The sequence below is a fragment of the Eublepharis macularius genome, chromosome 11 (genome assembly GCF_028583425.1).
Source record: "Eublepharis macularius isolate TG4126 chromosome 11, MPM_Emac_v1.0, whole genome shotgun sequence".
Classification (NCBI taxonomy): domain Eukaryota; kingdom Metazoa; phylum Chordata; class Lepidosauria; order Squamata; family Eublepharidae; genus Eublepharis; species Eublepharis macularius.
In genome coordinates this window covers 96,341-123,734 of record NC_072800.1, presented here as the reverse complement: position 1 = coordinate 123,734, position 27,394 = coordinate 96,341, and the positions used below count along the sequence as shown (strand labels likewise).

At 40.6% G+C, this 27,394-nt stretch overlaps 1 protein-coding gene across 2 annotated transcripts in view; it reads left to right on the top strand.

Moving 5' to 3' along the window:
• EIF2AK3 (eukaryotic translation initiation factor 2 alpha kinase 3) overlaps positions 1 to 26,233 on the top strand; it is a 166,942-nt gene extending 140,709 nt beyond the window's left edge. For both annotated transcript variants that reach the window (XM_054991013.1, XM_054991012.1), the window contains 3 exons: positions 8,011 to 8,112; positions 20,102 to 20,164; positions 25,251 to 26,233. In XM_054991013.1, the coding sequence (XP_054846988.1) occupies positions 8,011 to 8,112; positions 20,102 to 20,164; positions 25,251 to 25,415 (330 nt within the window). In that variant the 3' untranslated portion in view covers positions 25,416 to 26,233. The remainder of the gene's footprint in view (positions 1 to 8,010; positions 8,113 to 20,101; positions 20,165 to 25,250) is intronic.
• The last annotated feature ends 1,161 nt before the right edge of the window (positions 26,234 to 27,394 follow it).

Sequence of the window (27,394 nt, the reverse complement as noted above, 5' to 3'; positions counted from 1 at the left end):
AACTTTTCTATCAATATTTCAGTTCCCTCTTATGGGTCTTCCAGGATTAACACTAAATCATCTGCGAAGGCTCTTAATTTGTATGATTCTTTTTAAATTTTTACACCTCTAATCCTTTCCTCCTGTCTAATGTCTCTATTCAGAACCTCCAACACCAAAATGAAAAAGAGCAGTGACAATGGGCATCCTTGACGTGTTCCTTTTTGAATCTCACATGGTTTAGTTAATTCTCCATTAACAATAATTTTGACATTCTGTGAAATGTAAATCGATTTCATCCGTTTTATAAAATTCTATGCAAAATTCATTTTTTAAAAAAACTTCAAACAGGAAAATCCAGCTCAAATTGTCAAAAGCCTTTTCAGCATCCAAGAAAATTAGAGCTGCTTGTTTTTCATTATGTTTATTCCACTATATCTAATACAGTTCTGATGTTGTTGTTCGACTGTCTTTTGGGTAAGAAACCACTTTGATCTTCAAGAATGAAGAATATACTGACGTCTTTCTACTAAAATCCGTGGTCTTGCCCTTTTTTAAGTATCAGTGTAATGTCGAAGGCTTTCACGGCTGGAGAACGATGGTTGTTGAGGATTTTCCGGGCTGTATTGCCATGGTCTTGACATTGTAGTTCCTGACGTTTTGCCAGCGGCTGTGACTGGCATCTTCAGAGGTGTAGCACTGAAAGACAGAAATCTCTCAATGTCAAACTGAGTGTCAAACACTGAGAGATCTCTGTCTTTCAGTGCTACACCTCTGAAGATGCCAGTCAGAGCTGCTGGCAAAACATCAGGAACTACAATGTCAAGACCATGGCAATACAGCCCAGAAAATCCTCAACAACCATTATCAGTGTAATATTAGCATCTTTCCAAGTCTCTGGCATCTTTCCTCCCAATAAAATTGAATTCACTGTATTTTGCAAGGGTGCTAAAATCTCATCAAGGCATTTATAATATTGGTCAGATAGTCCATCAGGACCTGATGATGTCCTCATTTTCATCTTTTTAACTGCTTCCATCGTTTTTGAATCGTTATTGGGCCTTTCATCACATGATGTTAAAGGTAAAGGTAGTCCCCTGTGCAAGCACCGAGTCATTACTGACCCATGGGGGGGGGGGGACGTCGCATTGTGACGTTTTCTTGGCAGACTTTTCGTTACGGGGTGGCTTGCCATTGCCTTCCCCAGTCATCTTTGTTTTATCCCCCAGGAAACAGGATACTCATTTTACCAACCATGGAAGGCTGGGTCAACCTTGAGCCAGCTACCTGAACCAGGCTTCTGCCAGGATTGAACTCGGGTTGTGAACAGAGCTTGGGCTGCAGTACTGCAGCTTATCACTCTGCGCCATGGGGCTCTTGTCACCGGATGTTGTTCCTCCGTAATTTTAGTTAGCCTTTGTTTTGTTATGTAATCATTCAATTGCTTTAAAGAAATATCTTGTCTTCTGTACAAGTTTGGATAATACTTAAAAAGAGTTTATTGGATGATCCTATGTTCTGTTAGCATAGTATTCCCATCTTGCAATTTTAAGATCAATTTTTTCTCTCTTTTCTCAGTCTATAGGCCAACCACCTTCCCAGTTTATTAGAAAATTCAAAATTTCTCTGCTAAGCATAATTCAGTTTTTTCTCTGAATCCCTTACTGTTGACTTTGATAGCTGTTGTTGCAAGCATTTTATCTCTTGTTGTTCCTTAACATTCCCTAGCACAGATTTTAATTATTTCTTTTTAAAAATTTCTTGCAGAATACCTTGCATTTTTTCTTGCTTTTTTCTTTAATTCCGAGTTATGACGTATAAAGTGACCTCCTACCTTTTACCTTTATAAATGCTTTGCTTGCATCCCAACCATTCTCAATTATGTACCCTTGTTCAAATTGAATTCAGAAAATTCTTTCAGAGGGTTTTTTTTACAATCATTAACAATTGCCTCTTTCTGTAATAAAGATTCATTTAATTGCCACCTAAATCTATTAGATTTGGTTCTATAACTTATAGGACTATGGTCTGGAAAAGACTTCAGCAATATCTCCACTTTAACCATTTAATCACCAAATTTTTCAATACCCTGACCGTATCTATACATGACAAAGATTTATGTCTGAGTAAAATGTATATTGTCTTGAATCCCCACTTTTTTGTCTCTAAACATCCACCAAACCCATATTATCAATTATGTCAAAACAAACATTTGGTAATTTGCCTTGAGTGTCTTTTATGTTTTTTTTCCAGAGCATCTTTCATTTTGTGGAGAAACTACAGCATTCCAATCACCCATCAACCAACAGTTTTCATAGCACAGACCAGCCAATTTCCCCCAAAGATAGACCCTCCTGTCTCCTCATTTGGTGCATAGATTCCTACCATCAAAATTTTACTCCCATTTAATGTCACCTGCACCCCTACGAATATACTATGGTTGTCGGATATAACTAGTTCTGGTTTCAATGCTGGCTTTAGATACAATATCACCCTATTTTTCTTTTTATTATCTGAAGAGACAAATTCCCCCCCCCCCCCAAATTTTGTAATCCAAATACTTGATGTCTTTTTTTCTGATATGAGTTTCTTGTAAGCAAATTATGTCAGCTCTTAATTTTTTCAAATAATGAAGTATTTTCTGTCTTTTTTCAGGAGCATTCACACCATTTATATTCCACATTATGTATTTGTTATCTATACTTGGGTTTTAATTATTGTCAGAGTCCATATTCTTCTTGTCTTTCTGTTCCAATGAGGGCTGTTGTAGATCTTCTGAAGACTCTTCTAAATCTTGTCTCTTTCAAAAAAATCACTTGCTTTTGGAACTGAATTCAACCTAAATGTTGTTTGAAAGTGAAAATCACTCCTTCCAACTTGTCCCGTCTAAATAGAATTTTCTTCTGTGTCAATTTTTCAGTTAAGAATACACAGTCTCCATTTCCGCAGGATTCTGAGTGGTGTCTCCTTTAAGATAATTACTACAACTTTCTGTATTCTCAGTTTCTTCTTACAGTGTTGTAGAACTTGATCTCTTAATGACTTTCTGATGAAAGACACTATGATATCCTCTTAGCCTCAGAGCATATTCTTTCTTCGTTTCAATATCTTGTTGTTATCTTGTTGTTTCTCCATCTCTTTATCAAACACTGCTGTTCTACTGTCCAAGATCTCCACTTGATTATTCAACCTCTTTACCTCCTCAGAAGTTTTTTTTAATAGCACTTTCAATATTTTTAATTTGCTCAGTTAAATCTGTTTTAAATCGCATAAAATTGTAATCCATTCTCTTTTCAAATGAATTAATTTATCAGCTAATACTTTAAAAAAGTTTGCATCAAATCTATGCATATAGATGTAGACCGCTTTCTTGTATCTTGACACATTTTTCTGCTATGTGGCTCTATGAATAATTTTCATTCTCTATGAATAATCTGTGAGGCCTTTTTATAGTATGGTTAACTTTCAGTTTTGTTCAGCATTGTTCAGCTTTGTTTACAACTTGCTGAACACTCTGTGGAACCGACCCTTGATCCTCCAGTGCATTCCAATGAAGGGTCCGACTGGATATAATATTTCTTCCGAACTGTCTCTGCCAGAGTGTATTATGGAGGACTCTGCTGTATCTCCCGCTGAGGAGCTTCTGAGAAGTTGGCCAGAATAGTGAGGTCCCTTGATATAGAGGTAACCTGCTCTGTTCCAGCCTCTACAGATCCAGTTTTCAAGGTTCTCCACTCAGAGGCCTCCAGTTCAGTTGCATTCCCCATAATGCAAGTCATTATAGAGCTCACATAGGCGGTTTGGTCCACAGCTGCCTCAGGTCCAACAACTTCAAGAAAGTTGGACAATTATACAAAACAGCAAGAGGGGGTTTGATTCTTATTCAATCACCCTCCTGCAAATTCCATTGTTACTGGGACCCCTCAAAGCAAGGGTCTTTCAAGGGGTGCCTACCATTGCGCTCTAATAAAGAGGGCAGCAAGTTAGATATCCTAGGAAGGAAAGTTTATGCCTCTTCAGCCTTACATTTCTGTATTGGCAACTATAAGACCATAGCCAGTTGTTCCTTTGGGACAAAATTGGGCCTTATCTAAGCCTCATCCCTGATGAGAAGCAATGTCCCACAAAGATCCTACAAGGAGAAGCTCTTAGGCTCTCCAAACTGCAGATTCTCACTGCAAGGCATATTGAGGACTCACAAGCTATGGCCTGTCATTGTGATTCACAGGCATGCATGGCTTAGAACCAATGCTTTAGCCCTCCACCACAAGATGCAGGTGGAAGACCTCCCTTTTGAGGGAACAGATGTTTTCTCATCCCCTAAGGGCAATGCCTTAAAAAAATCAAGGCTGATAAGGTGATTGGTTGTTCCCTTGGGATCACTCCTAACTAGTCGTATAAGCATGGGTTCCCTGCTAGACCATGCCTGCATTATAATCCTAGGTATAATAGGTTCCATGCTCAACTGAACCAACCTAGGGATCAACAGCAACCTACTTCTGCGGCTTCTCCTACCCAGCCTTCGATTAACATACGTCTGTGACAAGTCCAAAGATTATTCCCACTCTCCCAGAGACCAGTTGGGCTCAAACAAGCAGGGGTTTTGATGCCAAGCTGTCCTCTCCCCTCTGTCTCAACCAGTTGCTTCTCCTATCTACCTGACAGACAATCACCCAAGAGTCCTGAGTGTTATCCATAATCCAGCATGGTTGTTGTCTGGAGATCAGGTCCATTCCTCCCAACATTCCTCCTATGTCCAACTCCCCCCTCCCCCTCCCACCTTGCTGGAGGAAGTCCAGATCCTGTTGTTAAAACAGGCTATAGAACAAGTTCCAAACCACTATTCCAATGGGGCCTTTCCCCACAATTTCATGGTGGACAAAAAGTCGGGGATCCTGCTCCATTTTAGACCTCCACTTCCTGAACAAGTTTGTTGTTGCAAAAAAGTTCAGAATGTTATTGTTAAGAAATGTTTTAACCCTTTTTGGAAAGTCAAATCTGGTTTGTTACTGTCTATTTATAAGATGCTCACTTTCATGTTGCAATAAATCAGTATTGCAGAAAATGTCTTTTTTTTCAATGCAGAACTGAAAGCTACCAATACAAGGTTCTCGCTCTTGGCCCCTCAAGTTTTCACCAAAGCTATGGCAGTTGTATTTGGTCACCTCAAAGAAAGAGGGTGCCTGATTTCCATCTGTCTCAACGACTGGCTCATGGTGGGCCAGTCCAGGGAGTCCCTCTAGCGACACACTTCCCTGGTCCTTACAGCCCTTCATCTGTTGAGTCTGAGGGTCGATACGGAGAAGTCTTATCTCATTCCCTGATAGAATGTCGTGTTCGTGGAAGCAGTGTTAGATTCCACACTATTTCAGGTTTTTCCCACTCCTGAAAGAATATCCCGGTTCCTAGACACATTGAACAAGGGGCGTTCTTTCAGGCACCAAAGTGCAAAACAAATTCAAAAACGGTTAGTTTGTGTATGGCCTCTCTGACTCTGATAGTGCCGTTGGCCGGACTCCAATTTCAGCTATTACAGCATTGGCTTGTCTGCGTATTCCGTCGGCACTACCAGAACCCATACAAGCTGTTCTCAGTTCCAAGAGTTATACAAAGATCCCTGAACTGGTGGAGCGACAGACAGATTAAGTTTCACGCCCACCTCCTGGGTAAGTTAGCTGCTCATCTCCTGTGTGGGACTGCACAGGAGATAGAACAATGAAAACAGGGCTGCATCTACCTGTAACTGTTGTTTATCGAGTGTTCTTATGTGCAGGCACACAAACCTCCCTCCTTTCCCACTGTGTGCTTTTTAACATGCTACTTCTTCATCAGCAGCTTAGTGAACTGGGGGAGGGATCCGCTCGCCCCACTTTTTACAGTCATGCTCACTAGAAAAGTGCATGAAAAGGTCAGGCTAGTGTCTCATGCCTTTTGGAGCTCTGGAACATCTGCAACTGGCCTGTGCTTGTGCAGTTCCCCATGTGTGTGTGCACAGAAGAACACTCAATGAACAACAGTTACAGGTAGGTTCAACCCTGTTTTATTATAGTTGTAGTTGTGTGTTTGAGCTGGTGCACAGCACACAATAGTTATGCAGCTATTTTGATTAATGGTGAATGTCGCTCCACGAGCTACAGAATGAGTACCAAAAATTTAGATAGTGCCAAACCATCAGTTGCTGACTTGTGTCTCACTCCTTCACATGGATATCCTAATAACAAGTCAGCCTTTTGAAGACCCTGAATGCAATTTTAAAGGATGCAATGATAAAGGGGATTTCTTTGGATCAAAAGGCTGTATACAGGCTGGTTTCAGACCACGTTAGGGTTGGTGTTAAGGTTGTGTGATTGAGACTCAGTGGATTACGCATTCTAAATCCATGCTATCAGTGGAATGAGGCATCTAATAAGCAATGTAAAAGGACTATGTGAACAAGGCACAATGAACAAGGCAATGTGAACAAGGCACAAAGTATTAAACATAATATGATTAAACAACGTGTAATAAAAACAAAGCAGAAGGAGTAGTATAATATAGAGATCAGCCCTGTTCTCTTCATAAAAAACCCTTCCTGGGCCATTTTGTTATACTGTAACCCTATTACCTTTATAAAAATGTCCTAGTACTGGAAACTCAACAGTATTTTACAAGTAATCTCACATACAACATTCCATTAACGTGGAAATAACAAGTGCTGAATGGCAACTATCAGGGGCAGCTGCGCTAGTGGGGCTCGGTCACAGCATGGGGGGGCGGGCACCAGCATCCCTTCTGGCCCCCTCCCCTGCCCCATCAGTACTGTCCACATTTGCTGTTTGCATGAGCTGCCAGAGTCAGCCTGCTGGGACCAAATCTAGAATGGGTTTAAGGGGGCAAGGGGGAGGCACTGTAGATGTGTGGGGTACGTTGCCCTTGCCTCCTGCTCTGGGGGTGCGGGGGCTGTAATTGCAGGGGATGCCCAGATATGAAGTGCCTGTCAGAGTTCTGAGCTGGAAAAGTGAGGAAGATGGCAGCAATTTTTACTTTCTCCCATCCTTGAGCATTAGTGCTAAGCGCTTCATGGTGTACTTGGACTTCTCTTTTGCATGGGTGCCAAAGGGCAACCCCGTGTTTTTTGCTGTCTTAACAGCATCTCTGTTGAGGGTGGGCCTGAAGCTGGAGAGACTGGAGTTGCTGACTGAGTCCCCCTTCTCCCACAGCAGGCCCCAGGTGCCCTCCTGCTTCTGTGCCAGGGCAGCTATTCCGCTTGAGTGGTGCCTCTTCCCTGTGGAGGGGGGTGGGGTGGATTGACAAGCAGAACTCGGAGATACGTTCAGTTAGGCCTCAGAGGGCTTGGCAGGCATCCTAAGCACTCCTGGCTCAGGTTTAGGGGTGGGCTGTAAAAATTGTTCTCTTCCTAAGTAATCCAAAATAACTAACAAATTTGCTAAGTGTTGTGCTATGCTCTATACTGGAGGTGAATCAGATGCAGATAAATTAAATAAACTCCTACAAGAATATATAGATTAAAAACAACAAAATCCCAGGGAACAAGTGGTTTGCTGCTGTGCTTTATTTTTTAAAAAATCAAAATCTCGTTGCCCAATGTACGGCCTAACTGACTGGTAAATCTCTTGTTTATGAGAGAAGCAGAAATTCATGAGGTGAGATTATCCATATTAATACGTCCTGCTCATGTAAATATTGCCTCCCTCGTTCTGAGCCTGAAGAGTGTGAGGGGGGAGCGTCTCCAGTGGACCCAGTGAAGAGTGTTTCCCACACTTCTGTTTAATCTCACACACAGCTGGTTGTTCTTTGCCAGAGTGCAGAGCATACAGTGTTCCAAGAAAGTCACAAAAAATCATTTTTAGACTTTTCTAGCAATTCAGGCATGCATCAAATTTCATTTCTTTCTATGTATCTGAGTAGGTCCCATGTCACTTACTATAAACTTGCATGTAATTCGTTAAAACCAATTTAATAAAACTATTTTTTGTTTGACGTGGTTGCTGAAAATGCATTTGATCATTGCACCCATGTTTAATTTTCCAGGTCTACGGAAACACTTATTCTCACAAAGTGGATATTTTTTCTTTGGGCCTGATCTTGTTTGAACTCCTTTACCCATTCAGCACCCAAATGGAGAGAGTGAGGGTAGGTATGCTTTTACTAGAATCTTTGCTTTTTCATGTCTGATGTACTATATTAAATATATTTAGCATAGCGTAATGAACTTTTGGATTTATACCAGCGTTTCAGTTGCTGTGGCAGGGAGGGAGCAGCTGCTGCCACTGAAGATGGGCTAGAGACTTGGCAATGAGATCAGCTGACCCATTTCTTTCTAGAGGTGCTGGGGAAGAGCCAAGCCCAAATCTGAGGGGTTCAGGTGCAGGTCACTTGTTCTGGCGACAAAACACTGCCTCTGATGCAGGAGAGGAGGGGGCATTTTCTCTAGGGCTGCTGTGATTGTGACAATATTTGCAACATTTCTTCTTCCTAGACGGGAAATTTCAGGCAACTAAGTGGTGATTGTATTATATCTTAGTCAGAAGGTGGGAAGGATGCTGCAAAGAAGGGAGCCAAGATGCAGAGGTACAGTACAAGATGTAATCCGCTTGATTATAGTAAGGGAGAATTGCTTAGGGGTAGGGAATGTAGAAAATCAGCATCTGCTGTGAGATGAGAATTCTTTGTTCCGGGAGCATGCTCTGTCAGCTTCTCAAGGTATGGTAAAAACCTTGGTTTCTGTTCATTCTTCAGAACTTCCTTCCTGGGGGCAGAGCGTCATGAGCGTTCATCTGGACGTGTGAAGATCAGGCTCCCGGCTCTGACCCCCCCCCAATTGACTTAACTAGCTAGAAAATACAAAAATTAAATTAAAATCATGGGCAAGACGGGAGGCAACAAACAGAAAGCCTCGGAACCAACAAGAATCCATAAAAACCTTTTCGGCAGCTGAGCCCAGGAATGGGGCCGAGGCGGAGCCACGATCTACATCTAGAATGGCTTTCGCAAATGCTGATGATCAGAACAATGAAGAAATACAGGTATTAGAAGCTAATATTAATCTTAAATTAGAGCAACTTGAAGAAAAAATTGTTAGTCGGTTGGAAAAGATTCTTAAACCCATGAATGACCAGCTTGCATTAATGAAACACTCCAGCAAGTTACTCAAACCGCTTATTCAGCTTTAGATCTCAGCTTGTCTCTGCAAAAAGACGCATGCATAATGCAATCAAATGGAAACTGGCTGAAAAATAAAATTCTGGACTTAGAAAATAAAATGAAATACAACAATTTGAAATTCCGCAGATTTGCAGACTCTAAGGAAGGAACATCAGATTTAGTAGCGTTTTTGTCTGGATGGCTAGCACATGAGCTGCAGTTAGAAGAGGGGGTGGCACCAACCATACTCTCTGCATATAGACTGGGTTTCCCTTGTAACTTAAGAATGAACACTAGCAGAGACATAGTTGCCAGGTTTTCGGATTCCTGTACTAGAGACAAAATCATCCAAGAGGCGAGGAAAAAAGGCTCTTTTCACAGAAAGAAAATACAAGTCTTCCAAGACCTATCAAGTGAAACTCTTTTGCAAAGAAAGGACCTTAAACCTGTTATAATTGCATTAAATAAAGCAAACATCAGATACAAATGGGTGGCTTCACCTAAGCTCCAAGTAATTCACAACGTCAGAGCACTCCATGCAGTCGACTTGGACACTGGGATGAAAATGCTGAAAGAATTAAATTTGCCTACTCGAGACCTGGACATCAAATCATCAGAGAATAATACTGCACAGAATCTTTCCACTCAAGCAAGATGGATTAAGATCTCAAAGAGACTACCATCCTGAAAAAGATACTCTTTGCTAGTCAACTCTACCTGTCTTGGATTCTTCTAAAAAGCTCATGGAAACTACAAGCTATACACATTCTTGCTCTTATCTATCTCTTCCTACTATCACTGAATCTTAATTTTTTCCCATCTGCTACTTTATCTCTTCATATCAATCTATCATTCAGGGGGGAGGTAGGAGGGGGGTGATACTTGATTTTCATTAAAGTTCCCAGTTGGTTTAGGGACCTCCAGTCAGTGGGAGGAAAATTTTCTTTCCACACCCATTTGTTTTTGCATAGCCTGTATAGCTGTGTGCGTCTGGAAAAGTTGACCCTTGATTTAAAGGAGGAGGGCAGTATGCAAGTTCATTTACGTTTGTTTGTGGGGGGGAGTTGGGAAGTTGTTTGCACTATTAATGATTGCTCTTGGAACAAAAGTATTGTTTTCAGTAACTGAAGGGATTCTTAATGAATAATGTTGATGCAACTCAGACATTACAATCGGTTATAATCCTAGTTTGGCTTCGTTATTATCATTAAACATCCTACATAATTTGGTACACTGTGACAGATAAAATTAAGATTACTTTGAACTGCAGAGATTTAAACAACCCAATAAAGCTTAAATGTGTTACTACAGCACTAGTGACAAAAAATGTGGATATTCAGTTTCTACAGGAAACTCACTATAGAAAGATACTGAAATCTAATCTGTTCAGCATGCAATTTCAAGCCCCTGTCTCATCAAATGCAAGGGGGAGGGTGCAATTTTATTTTCAAAAAATGTCAAATTTCAGTGAGTGGACTCCAGGATTGATCCCAGAGATTGATTTATATTTATCAAAGGGATCCTAGAAGAAACAAGTGTAATCCTAGCTTCTATATATGCGCCAAAATGATAAGCAACTTCATTTTCTTTAAGATACTATTTCTAATTTGTGCATGTTTGCAGATGGTGCAATTTTGATAGGGGGGACTTTAATTGTATAGCATATTTAAATCTAGATCGGTCCCAGAACAATAGAAGTCATCGGGGAAAAATCACATCAACCAAACCTTCAACTCTTATTTGACAAATTTGCCCTCAAAGATGTTTGGCGCTCACAACATGGGCTGGAAAAAGATTTTACATATTTTTCTCCTTGTCACCAAGTACATACAAGAATTGATTATATATTGGCTTTATGTACGATTTATCAGAATTTAATTTCTTCCAGTATAGGCAGCAAGATCTGATCAGGCCATGCTTCGGTAGAAAGCCAACTGAGTCTGACTGAAAAAACAAAATATGAAACCCATTGACTGTTGAATAAATCTCTTTTATTACACCCAACAATTCATAAAGAAATAGAGAAAATGCTTGAAGACTACTTCAAAGACAACATAGCAGGTGTGATTTCACAGGCAACAGTCTGAGACGCCATGAAAGCTGTGGTTAGCGGGCGGATCATTTCATTGGCTTCATTCTATAAAAAAAAATTTAGACTGGGAGGAGATAACCTCTGACAGTTGGGTGTTACAAATAGTTCAGTTGGCTATAAACTTGAGTTTAAATGTTACCTGCCTGAGACTTTCCCTAACGTTGCATTGCACCCCTCTTCCAAGGGTTTGGATTCAGAAATAGGAGAACTCCTGGACAAGGGGGCAATACAACAGATCCCTCAAGGGGAGTCATTATTAGGCTTCTATTCCAAGATGTTCTTGGTTGAAAAGAAGGATGGGGGTCTGAGGCTCATTTTGGACATCAGACGGCTTAACAAGTACATACAACAAAAGAAGTTTAGGATGGTGTCATTACAGATGGTGATGCAACTGCTTCCGCTGGATGCTTGGTTTGCTGTCTTAAATTTGAAAGATGCATACTTCCATATTGCCACACACGCCTCACAGGCAATTCATACATTTTCTTTGTGGGGGCAGTGCTTATCAGTACCAGGTATTACCCTTTGGCCTCTCCATGACCCCTAGGGTCTTTCCTAAATGTATGGCAGTGGTTGTCACTTACTTCAGGAAACAGGGTTGTTTTCTGTACCCTTACCTAGATGATGGGTTGCTCACTGCCTCCTCCACGGATTCTCTGTGTGACTGCATTAGGCTGGTGGTTGACACCTGCAACAGATTAGGTTTGATGATTAATTTCAAGAAATCCTCCCCAATCCCCTCTAGAAGAGTCCAGTTTATTGGGGTGATGCTGGATGGTACTATGAACAAGGGCTTTTTATTGCTAGAGAGGGCTAGGCGGCTACGCAACATGGTGACGCATTTTCAACGCTGTCAATTTCAGTCTGCCCTAACCATTCAGACCTTGTTGGGGCTGGTGGCAGCAACTACATTTATCACCACTTTGGCAAGGCTTCATATGAGGGCACTGCAGTTGTGGTTCCTCTCCATCCACGACTTTGAGAATCAGGATTTAGACAGAAAGAAAGAGAATGAGTCCATTGATATCACCAATATTATCACCAATTGAAGCTTTCTACGATAAAAAGCAGAGAAAAGACACTGACTTAATAACATACAGAGATATGATAAACTCTCAAGGGAAGATAAAATCATGGCAAGAAATCCAAGATGAAGGAATAAAAATACAAGGGCTAATATACTATCAGGCTGTCTCTAGATTAAAAGAAGCTCTTAAAGTTTACAGAGAACAATTAAGAGACCGTACAGAGTTTGAGAAAATAATTACACAGAAGAAGGAGCACAAACTTTTACTCCAATATGATACAGAAACAGAACAAGTTAAAATCTGCATGGTAAAATGGATGCAAAATTTTGGAGAAGAAATAACATTTCAACAGTGGGAGAATCTTTGGACAAAGGGTATAAAGTTCATGGCAAGTCAAACACTAAGGGAAAACTGGTACAAGATGTTTTTCAGATCGTTTATCACACCAAAGGATATTGAGAAAATGGACAAGAAATATATAGGGTCATGTTGGAAATGTAAAGAAGTGGATGGCTCTTTTATCATATGTGGTGGACATGCAAAAAAAGTGAAAAAAATTGGAAAGACATTCATGCTGAGATGCAAAAATCCTTAAAACTAGATTTTGCCTTAAAACCCCAGACGATGCTGCTGGGAATAATACCAAAAATGTGGATAAAACATTACATGAATTATTCAGATATTTGTTGACGGCGGCAAGAGTGACATTTGCAAAGAAATGGAAAGATGAATATCCAACCAAGGAAATTTGGAAAGACAAGATGGCAGAATATGCAGTGATGGCAAAACTGACAAGTTATTTAAATAGAAGACAAATAAGTGAATTTGAAGAGAAATGGGGGGATTATTTTGCTTATAGAGAATAAAATAAATAAAATGTTGCAGTTTTATAAAGTAGAATAAGATCACATACTGACTTATTGCATATAACTTATAAGAGCTTATAGCCTAACAAGGGAAGAAAGGTATGAATATATAATTAAATATTTAATTGCTAAAATAGTTTGTAGATTTGGACACATGGGTAAAGTTATGGACAAGTAGAGAGGATTACTATAAAGAGTTAAGATGAAATAGTGCAACAATAATAGAATGAGGATTATATATTGATATATTGTTAAATATTGAATATAAAGCTATGATAAGATGGAAATGGGCAAATATTAATGACGAGGCAGATTGCATGATGTATTTAGTTTGGGAAGGTAAAGGTGAAGACATACAGTAGCTGGGATAGTATATGTATTCTTTATTTTAATATTGATTAACTCTGAATAAGATATGTTTTGAGTACTCTGTATTTTAATAATTCTTGTAGTGCAAAATCTTACTCTTCCTTTGACCCTGTATCTCCCCCTCTTCTTTCTGTACCCCTTTTATTTTGAAAATATTTTAAAAGGGGGGGAGGATTTAGGCAGAAAGTACTCCATCCCCAGGAGGGTCATTGGTTCACTGTCCTGGCAGACAGATTATTTGAATCTACTCAGGGGTATAGATTTTGGGGGGGGGGCAGGACTGATGTTTCCATTTCCACGGATGCTTCCACATCTGGGTGGGGGGCACATTGTGGGTCCCTAAGCTCACATGGGAGATGGCTTGCCCACAAGGGTAAATTACACATTCATGTTCTGGAATTGTGATCCATCCGTTATGCCCTTATAGCACTCTCAGACTGAAATTGACGGCACAGCTCATAAAGGGATAGGAACCATGTCTGACAGGGTAGCTGAGGTTGTGCTTAATGCATGGAGACTAACAACCAGGAGGTCATATGAGTTTAAATGGGGAAGATTTGTTCAATGAGCCGCTCTGAGAACTTTGAATCCGTTTGAATCCGTACCTCGCGGCTATCACAGCCTTTCACCCCAGGGTAGATGGGAAAACCGTATTCTCCCATAGCATGTCCACATCTTTCTTGAGGGGTCTTCAAAATTATTTTCCCCCGGTTACAGAAGTAGTGCCCCAATGATCCCTTTAATTGGTCCTAGCGTAACTGATGCGCCCTCCCTTTGAACCTTTAGCCATCTGTGAGCATGCCCTGCTTTCACAGAAGGTGGCATTCCTGGTAGTAGGAGGGTGAGTGAAGTTGCTGCCCTTCGTTAAGTTTGGAAAAGTTTCCAATCGGCAGGGCTGCGCATGTGCAGTCCCACGTATGCCTGCACAGAAGACATCAATGAACAGCAGTTACAGAAAGTGCAACTCTGTTATATGTGGTGTGGATTTTTAAGAATAAAGATTTGGGATATCAAGAAATGAGACACAGAAAAAATTAATTAGGCCACAAGCTGATTAATAATAAAGGGGGAAGTGTTGCAGGCAAAAAACTGGAATGGATTAATGATATGCTGCTTATGCTTTTTACTGTTTTTTTTTACTTTGTAGATCGATACCATTGTTGGCTCTTTGTAGTTGTGTTTTTATTATGTTTTACTTTCCTTCTTTTGCTCTTTTAACTTTTCCATAATAAAAATAAAATAATAATTTTTTAAAAAGTGGCTGGGAAAGTTTGTTCAGGGGGCTGTAGAGTTGGAACTGGAGTCCAATCCTCTTGAAATGGAGGGGGGGTCTTCAAGGGACAGTCTAAAGTAGGTTCCCTCCATATTTGGTGAGGTTAGCTTAAAATGGCACTCACAGCCCCCTGGACATTATTCCCCATAAAGAATAATGGCAGGTTATATCCATGATTCTCTAATCTGGATCAGAGAATCTGACCTGGATTTCAGGAATCCTGGATTTTTTTTAAAAATGAAGCCCAGATCCAAATTACCTGGAATTTTTTGGGGTGGATGCCTGTAGTGATAAGATCATTTTTTTAGCTAAGAAATTTGGCACATGCTGTCAATCTTCCTGATGAAGTCCAAGCTGTTTCAGGATGAGGCTATACAGGTAAACAAGTAGCAGCTTAAACATCTAAGTCCATTGCAGAGTGTGGCTCCAAACAGATTGTCACATACGTAGGCACCATGCTTGGTTGCGCTCATTGACACTCAACTCTGAAACCAGAGCTTGTATTGAACATCTTCCATTTGAAGGAGAAGAATTTCTTTGCCTTCAGTAAGGATGACACCAAATAGTTGGGATGACTACCAAGTCTATTGGTTTTCTTCTACTCAGACCTCGAAGTCTAGGAGCCAACACAGATGGTTCAAGACAATCTAAGTCAAGACCCAGATCAAATTGTTCTACTTCCAAGAAATTCTCTGGACACAAATATGCCTCCTCCAAGACACTTTCCCAGTCAAAATCTTCGTTGTCAAAGTGGCATTTTTGAGTGTGCGCATGGCTTCTTTACACCTGTCATTTTTGTGTTGGAAAGCATCGGTCAGCCTGGGAGATCCAGCCATTGGATCTTGAGCTATCAGAGTCAAATGCACAGTCAAATTAGCCACCTTTCCTCCATTCAGTGTACTTACCCACTCTTCCTCTCCAGTCCTCCAAGAGATGGACTGTCCCCTACAGAAAGAGAAAACGGAAGCCATACCATGCTCCTAGAGAGGCCTTGGTTTCTATTCTTAGTACTTCACTGTACCAAAGAATGAGAAGTGTCTCTGCCCCATCCTTTATCTCAGGGCATTAGTGCATTAATTGAGACTAAGATGTTCCAGATGATGACCTTGGCTTCCATCCTCTTGACACCAGATGCTTATTTCCCTACTTCCATCTAACCTCATCGTTTTCAGTTTCTGTGTTTCACTGTAGGAAATGCCCATTTTCAGAACAAGATGTTGCCCATTGGTCTTTCTGTTGCCCCAAGAGCATGGCTGTGTTTGCATTTACCTTTGGAGTCAAATGGTTGCCCTTTTTACTTAAATTGACAACTGGTTCCTTATTACCCCATCTTGTTTGACTCTTCATCACATGAGAATGACTTTGCATTTCTTAGCCTTGTTGGGCTTTTTTGTTGATGGTGAGAAGTTGTACCCTCACCCCACCTTGATTGGGGCCCTAATAGATTTGACTGCTTTCAAGAGCCTCGCTCCCTCTAGACTTCAAGGCAGCTGTCATCTCTGCTGCATCTCTTCCTCTTATGAACCCTAATCAAGCCAGCCAGGATCTTCAGCATCTTCTTGGGCTTCTGGCAGCTACAATTTTTGTGGTCTTCTGTGCAAGACTACAGATACGCCTCCTACAGAACTAATTCATTCAACACTTCAGTCCAATGCTTCATTCCCAAGACATACTACTCTTAGTGCTAATGTAGGTTCTACTTTCTTGGTGTTCACTGAAAATTAGTCCAATTCTTCTTTTTGGGTCTGCTATTCTGTACTTTACTCTCATTGTGGATGCCTCCCTCTGAAGTTGAGGTGCCCACTGTGACACGTATTCAATCAGCCAATCATGGTCAAGTTGAGAATGGTGGCTACACATCAACCATTTGGAGCTTTAGGCAGTATACAAGACAATGTATGCATTTCTCCCTAGGCTACATAGCAGAGTAGTACAGGTGGCCACTGACAGCATGGAAACTACATTCATGAGTAGGATTGAAGAGCATCACACATCCTGAACAACCTTGCTTGCTACCTATTGGGGAGATGCATCAGTCACATCATTATGCCTATCGTCACCCATGTTACAGGAAATCCAGACCGATGTGCGTAGTCTAAGGTTACCATGGCATGTGAGACATCAGCAACAGCTTTTAAAGACCTGTGCAGAGTTTTACTGTTAGTCTCTTTCCTATTGCAAGTACTTAAAGCCTGTGAACTGAACTGAATTGTGAACTGAAATGTAAGTGCCAAAGAGGATCTATTTTGTTTTATATGGAACTTTATTTCCCTTTGGGAGAGAAAAATGGGATAAAAATACACTGAACAATAACTTGATATTCAGCCAGAGAGCTTTTCAAGGATTATGTATGGATGTGAAAACTGGAGAATGAAAGTTGACAGGAAGAAAATTGATTCATTTGAAATGTGGTGCTGGAGGAGAGTTTTGTGGATACCGTGGCAGCCAAAAAGACAAATAAGTGTGTTCTGAAGCAAATCAAGTCCAAATTTTACCCAGAAGCTAAAATGACAAAATTGAGGCTACTGTATTTTGGTCACATCATGAGAAGACAAAACTCTGGAAAAGTAGAAGGCAGTACAAAAAGGGAAAGACCAATAACAAGATGGCTGGATTCAATAAAAGAAGCCACATCCTCCAGTTTTCAAGATCTGAACAAGTCCGTTAATGATATGTTTTGGCGGTCGGAGGTGAGTTGATGGCACATAACACACACCCAACCAGTCAGACCACCAGAAGTCAGCCTTTTTTATCTTAGTTTAAATGTTGATGGTTCTGTTTCAGTCCATCGTTTCTTGAAGACACTTTCTTTTTGATGTAGTTGGGATGCCTATTCTGTGCATTCCCTCTTGTAACAGAGTGGTACTATATAAAACATAAAACTAATACTTCTGAGCAGGGGTGTGCATAATGGAAAAAACGAGCTGAAAATGCACACAAATCACTGGTTCAGCTCATTAAAGTAGCTTCTGGAATATTGAACCAAATCTGGGAAACTAAATTATAACGAGTTCCTCCCACCAAAAAGTTTGTGTGCATCAGGCAGGCATTGGGCTTTCCTCAAAGAGCAGCAGCTTTTTTTCCTGAATAGTATTCACCAATCAGATTCCAAGGGGAGAGAGATTTAACTTTGTTGACGGGAAGGGAAGTGAAACCAGTGTACATGACCAAATCCTCCCCCCTGTTGCTACCCAGGAAATGGCATTCTCCCTCCCTTCCAATAAGGTCCTCGCAAGGACCTTCCCTTCTATCAGATTAGGAAATGTTTGGAAAGAAGCTTTCAACTATAGACTGCATTTTGAAAGACACTTCCCTGCACGTAAGCACTATTGAATAACATGGAATGTACATCTGAGTAGACCTGTTCAGGATAGTTTCCATAGTCTTTCAGGGCTCTCTCTTTTTCTGAGTCAAATGTCAAACATGTACCTAATCTCTTTCAAAAACAATCCTGCCTGCCCCCACAGCAAAAGGGGAAATATAGGGGAAACATAGGCCTGTTTAGGTGTGTGGTGGGGAGGTTATAAGCCAATCATTCTACCTGCCTGCCTGCGCTTGGGTGATGGAGAAGATTGGCAGCAAGAATGACCTGTTTTACAGCAGAATGCTAAGCATCAAAAGAAAGGATTTGGATTTGTGTCTCATTGTGGAAACAAAACTGCAAAGCACAAGGAAACATAACAGTAAGAGGCAGCGGCAGAATGCAAAGTTAGTAAGGTATTGGCACTATAAAAAAGTAAAAGTGAACATGAAGCAGGATTGTTTTTAATGTTGCACTGCACTGGTTGGAGTACTCTTCTACTTGGGAGTGCTTCCTTTCCACTGCCCCACCCGAAGACACTTTTTATGGGTCCGTTGTTTGTGTGTATTATTGTTCTTGAGGAAGAATTCAGTGGATCAGTGGTTTAGACTAGGAGAGGGACTAATGGTTGATGTTGTTTTTGGTCAAGTGTGAAAACAGCTGCCCCCAAGCCTTGTTTCCCCCCACTCAGTGGAAAGAACAGCATGTGTTTTGCACATAGGCAGCCGATATGTGTACAATGGACCAAAACTCATTTTAAAAAAAAATCAATTCTGAGCTGACCCCAGCCCACCCAGAACAAACTAGTAATGGAAACCGGGAAACGAAACTTGATGCACACCCCTACTTCTCAGTTTTGTTGAAATTGGGCACAAATTGGAACAGGTTCTCAAGGTTTTCTGGTTCATTTTAAATACTGGGAGTGGTGGTAGAAATACTTGTTTAACCCCACTTGGGAACCTTTCTTTTTTTATATTGGAATCAAAAATAGTTTTTTGTGTGATGGTTCTCATATTACAATATAAATGCTTTTTTACACATGAGTAGATATCTCTGTGGCCAAGAAAGGTACTGAAGAATGTACTTTCCGAGAATGCTGGTGTTTTAAACAATTTTTAAATACACGGGGTGAATCTTTGTATTAGAAGTGAGTAGAACTGGTTAAAAACAAAGCGTATTGTAAAGATTGGATTTTACCAGAAGTGTTAAACAGTTTCCAGCAAATACATCTCTGAAATTTTCTGCAGCTGGCTAAAACTCAATGAAGCATTATATCAAAATATTACCTTAGGGATATCAGTTAATGTTCAATTTCTTTGGCATATTTTGATATAACTGCAAACTTAAGCAATTGAGTGAAGTGATATCCAGAGCTTCTCCATATTATCAAAGATGTTTTAAAAAGCATTGCAGTAACATTTAAACGCCAGAAATAGGTTGAGACCTATTGTTCAGATTCTGACGGTCAATGTACACCAATCTTACTGATACCCCATTTGGGTTTACAGGAGACACTCGCGGATGGTGAAAGGGAGACATCTGTATATTGATTTCTGTTTCTCTGCCTCCCATCTGGAATGTGGACACCCTTTGTCATTTGATGAGTAGAGCTAATCAAATAGAATTTTGAGCTCTACTGTAAACTATAAAATGAACAGGCCTGTTATTATGTATTTGTCATTTATAGTCTGCCTTTCTCATTGAGACTCAAGGCGGATTACATAGTGTGAGATTAGTACAATCAATATCAAGGACATTTCCATACAGTATCATGGACATTTCCGTACAGTGTCAAGGACATTTCCATATGTAGTTGCGCTGAATCTATGAACGTGTTCATAATAGTGATGCTGACAGGGAAAGACTAGAATGTGGAATAATTTGTATAATAAGGATGTATTTATAATTGGAGCTTTGTGGGAGGATGAGTTTTGCCTAGGTGTCTGTAGAAGTAAAATGTGAGGGCTCATTTGTATGTGTGTATGGTAACTAATGGAAGGCACAATTTCAGATGTCAGTACTGAGACCTTTTTAATAATGTTGTTGCAGACACTGAGTGAAGTAAGAAGTTTGACATTTCCACCACTGTTCATTCTGAAATATGCACAAGAGGTAATATACCTTCATATTTTTCATTCTAGGCTCTTGGTTTTATTTGTTTCATTGTTTATTTGGCTGCTTCTGCTCCATAAAAAATACTTTAAGTCAGTAAAAACATTGAAATATTTTGCAACAATGCACAATAATGTTAATAAAACATGGGATAAAATATAGAAAGCAAATTCACCTGTGAGTTAGACATATGTTAACTCAGCTCCATCAATAGAAAAATCTCAGCCTCTCTCTACAGCTCCCAACAAATGTCCAGGGCAAATGAAAATGCTTTTGTTGATGCCTGAGTTTCCTGCAAATCTCTGTGTGGAACATTTTGCAACCGAAACACGGCTGCAGGGAAGGCCCTGTCACTAGTTCCCTCCTTTTGTATTTTAGAATGCCCATGAACTCCTAATCTTAACTAGCAATCAGGGGATCTTAACTAGCAATCACAAGAGGGAACCCATGAGACTGACGGGAGATGGAAATCATAGAATCCTAGGGTTGGAAGGGATCTCTGGGGTTTTCTAGTCCAACCCCCTGCACAATGCAGGAATTTCTCAAATACCTCCCCCCCACACACACACACACACCCGGTGATCCCTGCCCATGCCCAAAAGATGTAAAAATACTGTCAGGATCCCTAGCTAAGCAGGCCTGGGGAAGCTACCTGACGCCAGGGTGACGCTCGGCCCCCAAGTGGCTATCCCATCTCACCAAATCGCCCACTTGCCTGTTCCCACTGTTTCCGAGCACCGCTTACCTGCATTGCTGCCATCTTCGTGGCTCCTGGTGGGTGGCAGGGGTGGCTCCTGCTCTTCCTCCTCCCTTGCCTGACCACCTGCTTGCTGCACTTCTTGCTTAAGCAGCAGCGGTGGGGGGGGGGTGGCAGAGGTTCCAGTTACCCCCCTCAGTATTCTTGGAAATTTTCAGATTTTTCTGCACATCTAGAGGATCCCCCCATGTTTAGCAAAACTGTTTGTTTTCTGTCTCCGTGGCCCCAGTCCCCAGGGATTGTGTTGATTATTAGATATATTGACAGGAGGAGGCAGTTCCTCAAGTATCTTTTCCTTAGTGATGGGGAAAACTTCTCCAGCTGAATCTGGGATTTGACTAGCAGTTGTTAGCATCATTAGAAAACAGTCATGATGAAAATAACCTTCATTTTTTTGAAAAAGTTTGAATGGATAGAATGCACTTTGAGTCTTATCTATTTGTTCAGGTGTTGTGTACAAACTGAAAGTATACCTTGGGCAGAACTAAGCGAATGCTTTCAAGAGGTAATTTTTATTTAAGTTCTTAGGGAACGGGAACGTCCAAGGGAGATCCAAAGGCTGGTGGCACTGAAGGTTTTGGAGGGATTTTTTTTTTGCCTCCTCACCATCAGCGTGGGAGGGAAGTCAGCATTCTGTAGCCCGATCTAGGAAGCTAAGCAGGGTCAGTACTTGGATGGGAGACCACCGAGGAAGACTCAGCCGAGGAAGGCAAAAGCCTGGCAAAGCGCCTCTGCTTCTCGTTTGCCTTGAAAGCCCCTTGCTGGTCTTGCCATAAATTGTTTGCAACTTGATGACACATGCATGCATGCCCCATCAGCTTAGAAGGGCAACAAAGTAATTTAAAAGGTTTACCAAAGTGGAGTTTCTTTTATTTACTCCCTGGGGTAAATGAATAAGAAAAGACATTAGAAACTATTTAGAGGTGTAACATGGACCTGGTGGGCTCATTCAGTTATAAAGTTAGTTAATATTCTAGGAACCTAAAAACCAGTTTGGCAGCAAATTTGTATTCTTGTAAATATTGGCCTTTCTTCGACCTCCGTATTCTCAAAGTGTAAATGTGAGTTCCTCCGCAACTCTCAGTAGTTTCTCTCAGAAACGGATGTTCACGACAGTTACGGTCTCTTCCTCAAGCTGGCCTGTTTTAATCCTAAAAGACGGCAAGTATTCACTCTCTTGACCTGCTTATCCATGAGGCAGACTCTGAGGCACGATCCCTCCAGTCGCCCTTTCTCTGGAGGTTCAGCCCCTGTCTAATCTGAGCCGATGGGGACAGCTTTTTCACGCCCTCCCACCTCCCATCCTGCTCCTCCAGCATTTCCAAGGATTCTGATTGGCTGACAGCTGCTCTGCTCACACACCAACAGAACTCAAGGGAAACTAGTGTTTTGCAGAAATGGGTAGGGCCTTTGGCCATCCACCGCAGAGGTTCACAAGAGAGAACGCATATGTACAGACAGTTGTTAATGTTTCCCAGTTGCATAGTGGCATTTGCAGAAGCTCAGATAAGTAAAGCTATTGTGGCAAAGCATAGGGGAAGAGGCAGTGCTCAGATAAGCAAAGCTATTGTGGCAAAGCATAGGGGAAGAGGCAGTGCTGCAGATACGAATGTGAATTGAACCTGATAATTGATGGGCAGCCAGTGGAGTGATTGCAGAATGGGAGTAACATCCATACTCCACCACTGCTTGTAATGACCAAGCTACAGCATTCTGCACCAAGTAAACTCTGAGGAGAAACTGTTGAGAGAAATTTACAGTAGTTCCAAATATGCCAGTTAACAAAGCTTTTACTCTGCATGTAGGTGAGTAACTCAACTTTATGCTAGTCAGAGTGACTCAGTAGCATGCCAGTTAACCAATTGTTTGGTTAATTGGGTGCTAGTTAAAAAAGCTTTTACGTTTTGAGGAAAGCCATTGTTGCTTTTGCGGTTCATCTCTATTTTTGTCACAAGCTAAGCCTTTCTACTCGCTTGTGATGTACAACATCTCTCATTCACAACATCTATTTAATTTGCTGTGATATCCAATAGAAGTTCAGGTGAATTGTGTTCTGAGTGTTGTGAGAATGGGGGGGGAGGAATGAGCCTCTCCTTCTCTCTCTCCTCCCCCCCCCCAGCAGCGCCCCCCACATCCGTTTGTTCTGATGAGCCACTTACCAAGGCTTATGAGGTGTGAATGGACTAACCCCTAACTCAATTTCGTCTTTTAACCCCTTGCTGGTCTGTCCTCAGTGACGTAAATAGTCGCCTCTGTACAGGGAAGATTTTAAATAGCATCAAGGTTTATTTTGACTGACAAATGGTACATTTAGTCTCGAGACCAGTCTACTCTGGTCTACCTTGAATGTTACAGAAACAGAGCCAGACCGATAATGGTACAGAAATGCAAGCATGCAGTTAACAATATCTTAACTTATGGACCTTATCCTATATAGAGAGAACTAACAGAGTACTTAACTTTTACAATATAAACCTTTAAGCAAATTATCAATTCTATAGTAAAAATCCCCTTAAAATCCTAACTGCTTAATCCTTAACCTATACTTATGTATTAACTTATAAATCCTTAACTTAGAAGCAAATAGTACATTAAACCTTATAGCAAAGTGACTAAAACCCCACAGAAAGCCTTTCTGACTTACCTCTTGGAGAACCCTTGGACCAAAGTGGGTCTCTTATGGGTTCCCAAGAGGAAGTTTGATGACCACCAGTTGGCAGACACAAAAAGACTTGTGTCTTCCCAAGGAGTGGCGAGGACTAGCTCCTTGGTCAGACTTTTTATAGAGTAGTCCTCAGCTTTCTGATTGGTTGATGGCTGATTGGTTAGTAGCACTCTGACGTGGGTGGTGCCAAGACCCTGCTGCCATATATGGCCCAACAGTACTTTTGCTCTCTCTCGGGTGTTCAGGTGTTGCTTGTCCTTGTGCCTAGAATAGCTCTTGTTTTGAGCCAGTCTCTGCCCACGTGACTTTCACTGTATAGATGCTCTTATTGAAGAGTCAGCATGATTCAGAATACCTTACGAAGCCTGAAAAATGTCCTGCTATGACTGGCCAAGTAGGTTAAAGGGGAACTTTAACCCTCATATCATGGCTTGGGCCTCTTTCTGTCAGTCTTATTTGTCAAAGCTGAATACCTTTCCTCAATTTAATGTTCTTCTATGGCCCCTGCCTGGTTTGTGTCAAAAGGGGGCTGCTGCAGACTTCTGCCAGCTCTCTCAGAGAATAGACATACATGAACCAAAGTGAGAGCTTGTGGAAGTTGCTTCTTGGGCCAGGACTGGCTCTCAGTTCTGGGTTTGGGTTCAGATCGATCCAAACTCTAAAATTCTGACCACACTGAGAGACAAACTTTTTTTTCCCAGGAGGTCACCATGTCCCCCACTAGAAAATAATGAAAAAAGTGCTTCATAACTTAATATCAAATGAGCCCTCTCATTTTATATCCATTGTCCTATAAACTTCAGAATGGACCATAGGTTATATCTGTTTGGTGTTACAAAGTTTAACTCAATTTCCAATATGCTTTTAATTTTATTGGGCTTGTATGAGATTTTCTGTCCAAATAACACTTCTTTTGGTTTACTACAAAATTTGTGTGTTCTGTTTTAAAAACCCAGCAAGAGTATAAGAACATAGCCTACTGAGCTATTTAAAATATTTTTCAGTCTAAAACACATTAAATGTTGTTAAAAGATCAACCCCTTAATTAAAAGCCTGTGTGATCAGGAACATTTTGGCCCAGCACCAAAAAAGAGCAGTGTAGGAACTTTACATTATAAATGCTACAGGGCCGAGTAACATTCCCAAGCATTATATTCTGGAATCACTCAGAGCAGAATCACCAAAGCATAACCCACCCACCCTTCCAGAAGGGGGTACCATGGTATGGAATGCCACAGAGAGGTCCAGGAGGAATGTCAGCAGGGACACACTGCACTGCACCATTGGTCTGCGAGCAAAGATCATCAGGGTGACTACAGTTGTTTCTGTCCCAAGCTCAGACCTGAATCTGGATTGAAATTGAGATAATCCATCGCGGAATATTACCTTTTTTCCGGTTTGGATTATTTAATGTATTTGTTATAAAATATACTTGAGAGAACTTTGTTTTCAGTGCCTGAACATCATATACAAGATCTTGGTTTTATGCCGCTGACCCTGGTTTTTATGATTATCCATTGTTACTGTTTTATCGATGTATTTTTATCTGTATGTTGTAATCCACCCTGAACCCATTCACGGGGAGGGCGGACTATAAATCCAATCAATTAATCAATAGTGATGATGATGATGATGATGATGATGATACATTATTTTCCATTTAGCATGCTATGGTGAAGCACATGCTCTCCGCAAGTCCCACAGAAAGACCAGAAGCAGAAGATGTTATAGACAATGCTTTATTTGAAGACTTGGAATTTCCAACAAAACCAGTACTCAGACAAAGATCCCGGACAATGAGTTCTTCTGGAACGAAGCATTCAAGATAGCCAAGCAAGTAATTGGCACAATTATAAAGACATTGAATAGGTTGTTGAGCAGAAGTATTCAAAATTGGAAAACATTTCTGAAATACTCTTTGAGTTATATACTAAATCATCATTGGCTGAAGCTAACCTACATTTACTGTTTTCAGTTTTCTGGAAGCAAATAATTTATACATTCCATTATTAACTGTTAAGTTGATGTACCTGATTTTTAATATACTCTCTTGTGTTTGGATCATGTAAATATTTTCTGAGAAATTGAAATTTATTCGTTATGTCAAAAAAATTTTAGAACAAATCAATCTGAGCTTGGTACAAGTCCTGGTTACTGTAAACTCAAGTCATCTTAAAGCAAGCTAAAATATTTTTTAAAACCTCTTTTTACAAGGGCAAGGGGATACTTTGCAAATGATAATTTTATTAGTAGACAGCTCAAAAGCAAATTGTGGCTTGCTTCTATACAGTTGAGTTTGCTGATAAATGTTGCATAAAGATTGCCAGATTTGACAATAAAAATAGAGTGGATAGGATTTCAATTCCCATTTGTTCAAAAACGTGTAATTCCTGAAACATATGCCTAATTCAGCATGTAATCCTGTAGGCTTCTAGTAAATTCAGTCCATGCATATATTTAATAAGATACGTTGATTGCTTAATGACATGTATCAGTGTAAATATTTTGATTTATTTATACAAGCATAAAATCAATCCTTTTGGGTTGGTGGTGTACAGTATGCACTTAGAATAATTGTTAAGTGCATTTAATTACTATGACTTCTTTCAAGTCTTAAATGATTTAATAAAAACTTTGTATATTTAAATGTTGTCCTATCCAAAAACTGCATAATAACTTAACTTTGCTTTAGCCCTTTGTTAATGGGCCAAGATCTAAAGAACTGCGCTTCTGTGTGTGTGCATATGTACAGAGAACAAACTTCCAGGGATGGGCTTTGTAACCTGAATCCCCTGACTTGCATCCTCTTGACTCATCTGTGCTAGATAGAGACCAATCTTCCTAGACATTTAGTGTTATAGGCTGGGCCAGCTGAAGCAAAGTGGTCAAAGTCCAAGCACCAACACAAAGCCAAACGGGAGTTCAAGATTCAAAAGCCAAGTCCAATCCATAGACAGAGCACAAGGGAAAACACCAGGGATGTGTCCAGAATCCAAAATCCAGGTCAAGTCCAGTCCAAGGTCAGTTACCGATAGCATCAGAAGTTTTTTCCACTCAACTGCCTGCTTGGCAGAAAAAGACAGATCATGAATGTATCCCATCTGCATTCCTAAGATTGCTTTGGAGGGGAGGGGGCTCTTGCTGAGATGGAGGTTTTGGCATTGGTCCCTGCCTTAGCAGTTGGAATTAGGGAAAGTTATCTTTACTCATAGCTGTGTTGGAGCCGATAATGGACTCTAAGCTTTCCACTCTTCTTTTCTTGATGTTAGGAGATACTAATTTAATTTAAAATTTAGAGAGATTTTCTCCAAGACAATGAGATAACATCCTTTGTGGAGAGAGACTTTTTTCAGGAGATATAAAGGACATTTGAATAAATCTTTCTTTTTCCAACTTGGAAAATTTCTAGACTTGGGAAGTAAAAAGTCTAAATACTGAATGTTTCTTCAAGATTTTTTAATGTAGTTTTGGACACTTAGGGGGAAACAATGCGATTAAAAGCATTGTTTAGTAAAGGAAAAGCCAAAATGGGAAAGTGAAACTGGAAAACTTCTCATTGTTTTGGCCATCACCATCTGCTGAAGACAAAAGTGAATATGGTCCCAACACCCCACAAAATAGGGGGTCCAATTAAAATGATTCATCCACAAAGAGTCATAGACCCTTCCAGATTCCAAGATGCCTTGGGGGATTTTAGATTTCCAGACACACGCTCCACAGAAGTTGCTGTAGGAGCATGGAATGCAAAGCTCCTCGAAGCTATCAGCACCATTGCCCCTTGTCAACCCCTCCAGCCCTTGGGACGGAA